Here is a 12,945-nt window from a genome sequence, read left to right as displayed (position 1 = left end):
TCTTTTTTTTTTTTAATTTTTCATGTGCACTGACATTCTCAGTGGCTCTTTGCTATATGATCAAGAGGGTTTTTTGCCAGAAGCAAAGAATTTTTATGATTGAACAATATTTTTTCAACTCGTTTGTTTCAAGCCATTATTGAGGCATTTAAAAATGAATTTTTAAATATTTCTGTGGTCAATAAGACAACAATCTATCAATTGGGCATCCATCTCTACTGAGCCAGTGTGGAATGAGTGAACTATAGGACAAAATGGTGAACTTACCTTTAGAGAGTGTAAGGAAGATCAGATCCTTCATTTATGAAAATGGTATTGATAATTGCAGGATTCTGTGTTCTTTACAGATGAAGTCTAGTTCCATTCAACAGCCAAAACATAATTTTCTGCACTGAAAATCTGCACATTTATCCTGAGAAGCCTCTGCATTCAATCAATATCTGTGCATAATTTCATGCCGTAGAATAGTGTGGGGCCTTTTTTATTTTAAGAAATAGTGGTTGGCGAATTGTACAGGGATATTATCTTCCAATTCATCACACTGATGAAAACAAATGTTGTTGCTTTTTGCAACAGGGTGTTGCAACCTGCCATACATCTAATGAGATAATGGCGTTTATTCACAAATTTTTTGAAGACCACCTTATTTCAAAAGAGTTGTGGCCACCAAGATCACCAGATCTGTCACATTCTCCCAGATTTTTTTCCTGTGGGGACACCTGAAGGCAAATGTATACAAGAATAATTCCCATTTCATTGATGAACCTAAAAAAACAATTCAATCAGTGATTGAAAAGGTGAGCTCACCCTGTGAAAAGTAGCCAGAAACCTAGCAAACAGAATACACGCTTGCATTCACGCAAAAAAGCTGATATTTTTTTGACATTTTGAAACAAACTTTGTTTTATATCCATAAATGGTGTTTCATTTGAACTAATATAGTTTTTGATTTATTTCTTGATAACATTTTAAAAATAAAATATTAGAACAGGTGGCATGACTTTTGGATCACCCTGCATACCAATGTTCTTTTCTGTTGGATACTCACCCATCCATTCCCCTAGCAAAAAAAAAAATGTCAAAAGAAAAGAAACCGTGGAAAAGGGGGGGGGGAAATATTGAATGCCACAGCTTCAAAAGCTTAGATTCAGGGGGGGGGGGAATATAAGAATTAAAAAAAATCTGTGACCTGCATTCTAATTTTATGATCTTCTCATTTTGTGACTTTTCCGTGATGATTGACACCTTGGTTATACAGACTAGCAGGGCTATCTGAAAATACAATTTTGAAGAGTAATTTCACTCCTCTCTAAAATTTTAAGGGGTATTTTTTTTTTAAATCAGTGAGAAATAACTTTACAAGAAAAAAAATTACCTAAAATATGAAGGAGTATTTTCACTTCCCAACAAAATTTGTAGTAGTAAAATTGAATTTTGATGCATGAATCATGCATCTAGGTTTGTATTGGCAAACACTACATCCCAGTGGTTTATTTAACATTAATTACAGAACTTAATTTTCTGCATCTGCAGATTACACGATAAAAACATTGGAATTTTTTAATGGGAGATTAAAAATGCTGCTACGTATTATTGGCAGCTTATTTTCTGAGAGATTAGTATGCACACAAAAATTTCATGTACATAATAGTTTTCCAAAGATTTATCGATGGCATACGTATGTGAGTAAAATATTTTTTCTACAAAAAATGTGTGACACACACACAGAATACCTTTCACTTAATAATATTTCATTATTGATGAGTGAAATACTCACAAGCAAATTAAACAATATTTTTCCTCATTACACACAGGAAATTACAGTAATTTAAAACTGAACAGTAAAAAGAAAATCAAGTACAACAGGCTCTTGATAATCCAGCTGTGCGCTAGCCTGCCCAGAATGTCATTTTTCAGCTGGTTTTCTTCAAGCGCTTATAGAAGAGAAAAACATGTAACTCTGAATGTCTTTGCACAAAGTTTATATTATTTAAATGGGCTTTCTGAATTAACTTCCAGTAATACAGCACACCCTTGTATAATATGTGCTGGATTAGTGATAGTCTACTGTACATAGATTTTTATTAAATATCTTTGTCCTTTGCGAAAACATGTACACAATAGGGTTTTTAAACCATATAATTTACTAGTGTGAAAAGAAGTGATAAAAATTTGAATACATTAAGTTTAAAATTGTCAGACATTGATTATTTTCAAAAGTTGATTTTCCCAAAAGAAAAAATACATACATATACAGTGGCACCTCAAAATTTGATAGCTTTGGGACTGGACATAAATAAAATTGTCAGATGCCATTTGGCTATTAGTCATTTCATACTGGAATAAATTTTACATTATTCAGAAATTTAAAATTTTCTGCATACAGTAACTATTTTGAAGTCAAGGATGGGTACATAGAGAAATGAACAAAAGAAAAATTCTGGAAAGTAGCTTTTTTCCTTTTTAATATTCAGAACAAGAGAAATTTTGAAGAGAAAAACATAGAAAAATTACATATGCAGCTGAAAAGTATAGTATTCTGAAGTCAACTGTGGCAAACTTTTGGTAACAGAGAAGATACAGATGAACTTAGTTAAAATTTTAGAAAGAGTTCCCTATTCAATTTAATGTCAAAATTACCTATTTAAGTCACTTTTTTCCCTCATGTTTTGGATAATTCAAAATTTGATTCAGATAAGTCATTTACAAAATGTATCTTTTCTCTGAATTCCTGGCCAACTTTTGGTCATATTTTTTTTATTCCGTGATCTTTTCTGATCTTCACTGATCTTTTCTAAAATATAGTATGAAAACATTTAAAAAACTACAATTATTAAAATCTGAACTGTGGCTGTGAGAAGCAACGTTTTGTTATCAGCTCCACACAAACTGGCTTTTGTCTTTCTGTGGGCAGCTGAAGTTTTTACTGGACTGTATTAGCACCTGCCAATGGCAGATATGCAAATGCTACTACTCCAGAGATGCAAAAGTTGACGTGTGTATTTCTGAATCTTCCCATACATGGAATGTTTAAATACTGTAGTTCTGAAATCCTAGTTACTTGTCTGGTAAAATGTTTGAGATTGATGTCTCTCCAGCATTATTATTATTTTTTTGAAATATCAATGTAGGTTAATGTCTAAACAAGGTTCATATCTCTTAGTTTAACTCTAGGAAAAACGGTGGTGGACTTACGTATGTAAATATTGGATAATTAGAGAATAAAGTCATGTTAAATCATCTCACATGAAGACAAAAACAAATCTAAAAGAAGTTCTTATTCCAACACTCGCAGGAATCACAGAAATATTAGAAAAAATAAGACTGTTGAAGCTCAAAAATGGCATCTTTAAATAAATTTGGAGATTTTGTGAATGTTTAAAAGCATGCAAAATGAAACCAATAAAAATTACAAATGAAATAGTTTTCATGATCATTGATGTTTTATAAAAAAATAGTTGCAACGACAAGGAAACAAGCCAATGGTAAACGTGTTTAAGTATTCTATTGAATCATTCAATTATTTGGATTCAATCATTTTTATAGTTATTAGACTTTTAATTTCTTAGGGAAAAATTATAGTTATCCTATATTGATAAATTGTATAGTTGAAGTTTTGGATAATTTAAACTTTTTTGCTCTTCCCTTCAGCTTCGAATTAACCAAGTACATGTTGAACCATGCTCTCAGCTAGTCATCCATCATATAGCAGACATTCTTATTTTTAATGACCTGAAAAACTGTTGTGAATACCCTGTATTAAAAAGAATGACTTTGAGTTTGCACATTTGATGTGTTATAATAATGAAGGTGAAGCATTCCTGTGGTGCATAAGACAGGCGAGGAATATTATGTCATTAATTTGAGATAGAAAGAAAGCTTGCCAGTGGATGCAGAAAATTATTGGGCGAAAATACTAGAATAAATAAACAGACTGCAAAAAATATAGTGAAAAAATCTGAAGATTTTATTGAAGATTTAAAATTTAATCAGTTCATTTCTGTCCATGAAAAAAGAACAAAAGAGAAGGTAAAACATGAAAAAGATTATTTTCTTACAATATTTCAGGTCTAAGAGATTATATTTATTGTGCATACAATAGTGTGTTTTGTAATTTTAGTGCATAAAAATTCAACATGGCAAAATATGTAAAAAAGATAATATGACATAAGTCATATCATCTGCCCTTAAGGCCCCTTTACACGTACGCTTTTGCGCGCGCGATAGCTGTAAACAACTTCAGTACCGCCTTCAAGAGTGTGCATGTAAAGGCGAAAAAAGTGTGCAGTTAGGAGTGCGCACAGGAACTGGTCATTCCAGCGTTCAATCGCGAACTCAAAATCGTACGTCTAAACGCAAACCCACCCTACGGGCAAAAACAGGGCGAATCCCTCGTCTCCTGCGTCGTCTTCCTTCATTATCGTTCTTAAAAAAAGAGATGTATACAATGTAAATAATTTTTTTCAGTGATAATATTTATTGCAATTTTTTTTCCAGAGTCTATTTGACGATAGTTCTTCCTTTATTTCAAATGCCGTAATTACATTTATTAGGTTATTGCAATAATTTTCGAACTTTGATTTGGTTCCTTTATCTACAAATATTATTATATCAGATTTATAGATATGTTAAATTACTATTATTATTTTGATAACTTCACAAGCTTTCATTTACCCTCAGGGTGTGTGAAAAATTTAAAATAGTTTAACTAGGGGCTCTTAACCCATAAGTTCTATTTTTTTCTTTTTAAAGAAAATAATTCCTTTTTTTAATGGAAAATAAATATTTTAAGAAAGATCAGTTTCAAAATTTGAAATTAACGATAGAAGTATGTACATAAATCCATAATTAATGCAAAATAATGCGAGAATTGATGAAAGAAATTATTCCAAAATTAATAAAAATCCAGAAGTGAAAAAAGAAATAATTTCAGAATAAATGAAAGCCTTTCAACAATTTGGGGCCCCTTTTTCATTTGGCACTCGTTCCATTTCCGTTCACTCACCCGTTAAGACGCCTACCACTGGCTACTGAAATTTAAAAAAAAAAACGATTTTATTATTTAGAAATTTATTCAATAAGCATATTTTTAAAATTGGAAATAGATGTGGGGAACACATAGTTGATGTTTTTAAGTCGCTGCTAAAACAGTTAAGAACATCTGATTTAAATTTGACAGTATAAATTTGACTTCAACACATTAGAAAAAAACTTTAAAAGGGATTTAAGGTTGTGGAAAAAACTTCCATTATCTGTATGTCAACAATGATACTGTTTAAAAAGAAGCATCCTATTCACTAGATCCAGCCAACCCTGCATTCATAGCAGGTGTTCAGTGGACAATGTGCTGTATTTTTTCATGATAAGATCACAAAAGATGTCCAAGGTACCAAGTAAAAGGGATGTTTGATGTTATAAGATTATCGCCGATTTCATTTAAAACGAAAAACCATTAAATATCATGAATAATATCCAACTAAAAAACGTATTGCTATTCACACTTTTAATTTTATTGGTCATAACATGACACACAACGGAATGTTTGACACGGGTAAGAATACGTGTATTTAGAATTTTAAAAATTTGAAAAAAAAATTATGCTTCAATTTATTTGTTATTTTTTGTATTGCTATTATGCTCGACAACATTAAACTGAAATGATTTTTTGAGGATATGAATACAACCGAGAGAAATTTATCAAGAATTTCTTAAAAATATCTGAAATAAAGCCCTACAAAATAACACCATAATTTCAAAAAAAGTGCAGTGAAACCTCGATATAACAATACTCAGCGGACCAAGAAAAAAATATTGTTGTAGAGGGATTATCGTTATATCGGGAGGCAGCAGTTTAACATTAGAATATAGACATTTCCAAAAAATTTTTGAAGATATATCGTTGTAGGATTTATTGTTATATCGAGAATCGTTGTGGCGAGGTTTCAATGTAATAATTTTGTAATGCTTTTTATCTATTTTTCTGGTTGGTAGTATTAAAAAAAACATCGGCTGCACACCGAGTCAATAACTGTGTGTGTGAGATGGAAGAAAAAAAGCTGATTTTTTCTCTTATTTTGGTAAAATTATAATATTAAGTATATAAACAATTAAATTCAGAAAATGTAGTTAAGAGCTAATTACAGCAATTAAAGTCAAACGACAAATGAAAGTCGAATCGAATAAAAATTCGAAATTAACGATCACAGAAATTTTATTTCTGAATTTCTTATCAATTGCATAAAAAATTACCATAAATTTGTAACAGTAATTTCAATTAATAATTATTGAAATTATTTTTAAAAACGAATAATCCACATGGTAATATATAATAAGCTTTTGAAATCTATATTTTTTCTGCGCAAACGTCAGCCGATTTTGATCTGCCAACAGGGAAAAAACTTTGGTCAGGAACGTGGAGTTTTGTGCTTCCCCGAAAGTCCACACGCCACACAAAAGCGTATGAATTCCGCCACACGCTTCCCTTTACACACACAATTCTGAACGGGGCCTTCTTTCATGCAGGAGAGAGCGCGCACAAGAATGTGTCTGTTTTTAACAACGCGCTCTTGAACGCCACGTTCCTAACCGTCCTCCAATCCTTCGCGCAAGAACGTCCCGCTCCGGGCATGCGGGGAAGATTGTATGTGTAAAGGGGCCTTTAGTATTTGTGGATTTCATATTCGTGACCTTTTTCCCAGTTTTCTGGAGAAAACACTTTTCAGTACTAATTCTAGTATTGGGAAAGATATAAATCGTTTGCGTCAAATAAATGGTTTAAAAAATCGTCAAGGTTTTTCCAGTGCTTTTGGAAATGTTTCTGGAAGACTATGTTGGTTAAACTTTCCTTTGAAAGTTAATAACTTGAAAGAAAAATTTGAAACATTGACAATGTTTAGCTTCATTGTTGCGGTTCCCTATTACAGTCAAACCTCTCATTCTCAAAAAATTAAAAAAACCCTTGCATTTACTGTACTAAACCAATGCATTTTCACCTCTCTGTCTCGAAGTAATTTTCGAAAAAAACTCATATCTCGAAGGCCAAGCCCAATGATAGGAAAAGAAAAATTCCTTTTCTTTCGCGTAAATCTGGTTCTTTTCCAGAGGTGAAAGAAACTGATAAGAAAGGATTATTCGTATTACAGCTCATTGTTTTGATAGAGCGATCTTTTCATTCATAAGCAGATACTATGATTGATGGGGTTGGAGGTCATGTGGATAGCTTGGTCAGCATGGCAAAAAGTCAGCCAGCAGGCAATTCAAAATTGCTTCAAGAATGTTGCAGGTTTGGAATCAGTCATCTCAGTGATGAAGGATGTGATCTGGTAATTCACTTGAATTTCAACAATTTGAAAAACAGTGCTAAAGATGAAATTTCAGAACATTAAGGCATTCTTATGAAAAACAATTGAAGCTAGAAATTTCATTTCCCGATTTTGTGTGGAATGGACACTACAAACTTGCAGCACTTTGACAGATACCAAAATTATTGCTGAATGTATGGTCGATTTGGGTAACAAAAATGCAGCAGAAGATGCTCCAGAGGAACTAGAAAAAAGTAACAGTGAAAAAAGCTGAACGCATGCTGTAAAAACGCTGCACCATTTTCTGGAGCAAACTGAGAAGATGGGGCAAAAAATATTTGAAGCTGTAGCTAGTATAGATGAAATAGTGGAGGCTCTCAAAGAGCAAAAAATATAAAAATATGCATAAATCTAAGCTGACAGATTATTTTAAGTAAGTTATGTAAATAGAATTGAATTGAACAAAAAAAAATAATTTTGAATCTATTTGTATACACTGTGACTGAGCATTATGAGTAAGTAGTAAAAGATAGAACGGTACCGTTCACTTTTTATCAATGGAATTTTTCACTATTTTCAGAATGTTTTTCCTTTCATACTAATAAAAACTATTTCTCAAAAACTCTCTATCTCAAAATTTTCTTCCATCCCATCAGTTTCGAGATAGAGAGGTTTGACTGTATAGCATCATCAATGAATCTATAATCAGACATATCAAGGAAAAAGAACTTGGAATTCTATCAGCCATTTCTGTAGCTACATCTGCTACCTGGATTCACACGTCTCTAATCTACAGTTAGAAGCTAGACCTATCATTGACACCTTCCGATATGTAGAATTTTTTTTAGATAATTGTCACTATACTCACAAATTCTTAACAAATTTACTGGAATGAAGAAGAAACAGGCATTAATGTTCATAATGTTCTTTCAGAAAACATTCCCTAGAATCACTGGACAACCCTTTCTACTTCGATGGCCCAAAGCAGATATAAACGAAATGCCTAAAAAAACAAACTTTATGGCTTGTGCTATTTGCGAATTTCCGTATTTATGGTGAACCCCAGAATGTAACCCCTATGAATACTAAAGGATGACTATACTTCTTTCCCCCCTTCTCAAGAGCAATGGAACAGGGTTTGAAACCAAATTATTCTATTTCCCATATATAGAATTAATTATATAGAAAATACTTTCTACTAATTCAACATTAGTCTAGTGATGGACTAATTCAACATTGATCTAGTGAGGCATCACTGTATATGGAAATTATGTAAAATGAAATACTGCATAGCTTTAACACAAGTTTGTATTTGGTCATTCTTTTCAACATTTACCTTCCATAACCCCGAGCATGACGAAGAGTGTAACAGTTAGGGATTATCCAAAGACCAAGGTCAATAGCAAACCATGCTCTCCTATAAGAAAAAAAAAAAAAAATATATATATATATTTATTTATTTATATACAGGGTGCGTATAGGTAACAGGACACATGGCATTTTACTGGGGAACCGTCGATCACAGAGGCATACTTCTAATTAGAAGAAGTGTCCAAATAATGTGTAGTACTCAGATATGTTATTTATGTTGCAAGGGTTTGTACAGTTATTAAAAAAAAATAAATAAACATTTTATACCATCCCTGTGTGCCTAATAACCCAATGAAAAAGTTTTTGCCCTGTCTCAACTGATGCCAACTGAAACAATTCTGCCTTTTTAAGTGTCATATTCACTGAGGTATTTGAATTTGAAAAATGGAGGAAAGTTACAAAAAAAAAAAAAAACAGCATTAAATGCAAGTAAAACACTTTATCCACATTTAATGCTGTTTCCACCCCCCCCCCCCGCCAACTTTCCTCCATTTTTTTTAATTCAAATATCTCAATGAATATTGCATTAAAAAGGTGGAATTGCTTTAGTTGGCATCAGTTGAGAGAGGGCAACAACCTTTTTATTGGGTTTTGGTCACATGCTGACTCAGTATATAAAGGTTTTTATAACTATACAACCCCTTGAAATATGAATGACATATCTGAATACTACACATTATTTGGAAACTTTCTCCAACTGGAAGTATGTCTCTAGGATCAACAGTTTGAAAGTAAAATGTAATATGCCCTTTTACCTATGCACCTTATATATTTACCTGTTCACACACAGTGAAGTCTCTATATAACCGTTTGTTTTATCAAAAATTTATTACAGAGAAATAATTTTCAATGTAAAGGTAATTAACAAAAATTAGGTTTTGATAAAATTTTTGATCTATAGAAAAATTTATCATGTGGAAGTTCTTATCTTCTCTGAGAGGCTTCTGCATAAGTAAAGAAAACAAATATGATGATAATGTGAAGAGTTAGAATAATGTTATTAAAAATTGAATTCGGAAATTTTTTTTTTTCAAAAATTTCAAGTTTTCTTTTCAAATTTCTAAGTTTTAAACTTCATCAGAGCAAATGAATATACGAGAAATGACTCTATCAAGTGAAAATGCCTTTTTAATTCATTTGCATCCTCCCTCAGTATTGACTAACTACCCTTTACAACCACACATTGATAAAGAAATGGGCTCTAACTCACAGTGCAAGTAAATTATTCTGCTCTTGGTGATAAGAGGGGTACTAACAATTTCACAGATTATTCCAATGCAAATGCAGTAAATATTTCTTTGAAATTGTTTTCCTATTCCATACATTCTTACTGATCTGTTATGCTAGGGGTGCAGGGGCAAAATGGGGTAACTGCCATGAGTGGCAAACTTTAGAGGGGAAAAAAGAACACAGAGAAAGAAATCAAGTTTCCTCCCCCTCCCCTCACAAAAACCCAAGTTTCGACCTTGGCTAGGTGGAACACAGTGTTACCAGCAGTCAAAAAAATTTTCAACCAGATTTTTTGTTAAAACCAACTAGAAACTGGACCTCAACCAATATTAGCTTTAGTCATTAGTATCATGAAAAAATATAATTCATGTCAATAATTATAAAAATTTGCTGAAATCATGTAAACGAAAATGTTTATCAAGTGGTCTTCCATAAAGAATGACTTGAGTTGAAATTGATAAAACTGCCTAAATTGGGTGGAATGTTTGTGTTTTGTATGCCCTTTCTATCTCTTTGTAAGTCAACCCCTCCACCTCAGTCATTATTAACATGTAAACAATCACTTGAAACATTTTTGTATATACATTTTTATAACCATTAATTTAAAAAAAGAAAATGCTTAATTTATTTTCTTACAAATTTTTACATTTTCTCAAGAAATCCATGGGTTTTGTCCAGAAAAATTGTTAGAGTGGTCTGTAACTCCAATGACAAACTTCTAGGGGTGATCGCTACACATCAAGACAAAAAATGTTTGCAATGGAATCCTTGTCAACACATGATTATTTAGTTGGAAACAACCTTGGCAATGGGAGAACTGCCAAGCAAGCAGCAATTTATCCAGGATGGTGAACTGGCCATAGTGTACCTGTGGCATGGCCAGTACGTTCCCCAAACCTGAATCCACTAGAGTATTTTTTCTGGGGCAACCTGAAATCATTAGTCTAAGACACACCAGTAGACTCCGCATAAGAACTTGTTGCTGCCCAATATTAACTCGTCACCAGGACATAGCCTGTTAGGTTGCCATGTTCTTGTATTGGTGTCCCTTTCACATTGGTAACTGTATATTTCCTCCAATATCTCAGCGACCTGCAGCTGTTTTTGTACTTACTTAATTTTCCGATTGAATAAATGTATTTGGAGAGAGAGACCCAAGGTTCCATTACAAAGTTATTTGTCTTGAGATACATGATCACCCCTTCGAAGTTTGTTGGTGGAATTCTGGAGCACCCTGTAATTTGATCTTAATGGTAAACAAATAGAATTTTATTATCACAAAGTGTAATAATGAATGAGATTGCCTACATATAAATATCTTCACTTTTTTGCCTACAATACCCAGATTTTCAACCTATAGTCTGCCACTGAATTCATAGCATGTATTGGATCTGCTTTTCAAAAACTTGAAAATTCAACACTAAAATAGCCTATGTGCACTGATTGTGACCTCACACCAATTTTAAGTGAATACGAATTTAAAAAAACAAACTGTCAATAAAACAAAAAGAGGGTATGAAATGATTTTATACTAAGGAACACATTTTTATTTCTAAAAGCTCAGCAGATAGCAGGCTAACCAGAAGGGTATCAGATCTTTTGTATTTTATGAGGACAAAAATTACTAGCATGACATAAAAAAAATATACTCACTTGTCATCATTAGTGTGACAATTTAAGGCAGAAGGTTCTCGGCTCAGAATGTCTTCTAGTCGTCCATAAGGAAGATTTCTACCTTCAGATGCTGAAACAACAACAAGACCAACTTGGCCGGGATTGACCCATTCAGATACAGTCCTGATAATATCAACAAAATACAATGGTATATAACCAGTCTAAGTGCACAGAAGGAAAAAAAAACTTCTTTCATAACAGTGAAATTTTATGTGCCCTTAATGATAAAAAAACAAAACCACTAATACTTCAGTTTTTATCTTCAAACGATGACAATAGAATAGATAATAGCATTGTTTTTCAAAACAAAACTTGAGCTTAATGAGTAATGTTACTGCTTTGTTTATGAATAAAAAGATTATATCACAAGGATTAAAGGGGGAAAATAGAATCTACATTACACCGCATAAAACTACTGGGTAAACCCATTTTACGCTTCAAATGCTGTTCTTCCCTTCATTTTCAGCTATTTCAAATTCAAATATCTCAGCAAATATTGCACTTAAAAAACATGTTTTTTTTAGCTCAGTAGAGACAGGGCAACAACTTTCTAATTGTGTATTTTAAGACCGGGTGACCAAATAAAAAGTTAATTTTTTTATTTTAATAACTATACAGCCCCTCACAATATGAAAGATATATCAGAGGTCTACACGTTATTTGGTATGCTTCTAGTATTAATGGTTTGCAAGTCATTCCAGGACAAAGACTTTCCTATACATCCAATGATATTTTATTAATTTGGGCATCAGCTAAAATATTAAAAGAAGCTCCAATAATGTTTAGGCCCAGCCCCTGAACTAGTGAAGATGGCCTTGCCCACTGTGTGGGAAAAAGAACCGTCAGCTCTGTTGATCATGTGACACTCAAGGCAACAGTCAAAATTCATTTAAAAACTTTGCTCCTCTTACGGAAATACGCATAAACCAAACCATTAGTAATCCAGAGTTTCACTGTATGTCACTAACAATCATACATATAATAGGCATGCGATATTGCTTACTTTCCATTTGTCCCAATCCAATATATGATACCATTCTCATCAAAATCTCTGCTGCAGGAAAACTGTAAACGTACCCCAGGTTCTTTCAATTTTTTTACAAAAGCAAAAGTTGATCTATCATAGTCATACCATTGTTTTGCAACCTATAAATTCACAAAAAATAAACTTTATGTAGATGTTTTATAAATCAATCATGACAAGTTCTAAAAATTTAATGTATTTTTAATGCTGAAATTCAAATGCTGTAATTATTAGATAATATGAATTGGTGTTCTTAATGTTAGAAGTCGTTATAAGGTTGAGGTGCAATATGAAACTTTTTTTCATATACTCTATACACAATATAATAAATAAATAAAATCAAGG

General features: G+C 32.4%; 1 protein-coding gene across 1 annotated transcript in view; it reads right to left on the bottom strand.

Moving 5' to 3' along the window:
* Window positions 1-12,945, bottom strand: part of Ufd4 (ubiquitin fusion-degradation 4-like) — a 222,932-nt gene that overhangs the window by 115,275 nt on the left and 94,712 nt on the right. The window contains exons 20-22 of the mRNA XM_089233406.1: window positions 12,580-12,722; window positions 11,556-11,699; window positions 8,638-8,718 (exon numbers count right to left, since the gene is read on the bottom strand). Of these exons, the coding sequence (XP_089089532.1) occupies window positions 8,638-8,718; window positions 11,556-11,699; window positions 12,580-12,722 (368 nt within the window). The remainder of the gene's footprint in view (window positions 1-8,637; window positions 8,719-11,555; window positions 11,700-12,579; window positions 12,723-12,945) is intronic.

This window comes from Pholcus phalangioides, unplaced genomic scaffold (genome assembly GCF_987345545.1).
Source record: "Pholcus phalangioides strain wild (caught in Gottingen) unplaced genomic scaffold, Ppha-v1.0 ptg000007l_1, whole genome shotgun sequence".
Lineage (NCBI taxonomy): Eukaryota > Metazoa > Arthropoda > Arachnida > Araneae > Pholcidae > Pholcus > Pholcus phalangioides.
Note: the sequence above shows the minus strand (reverse complement) of the source record. Positions and strands in the feature narration are given on the sequence as shown.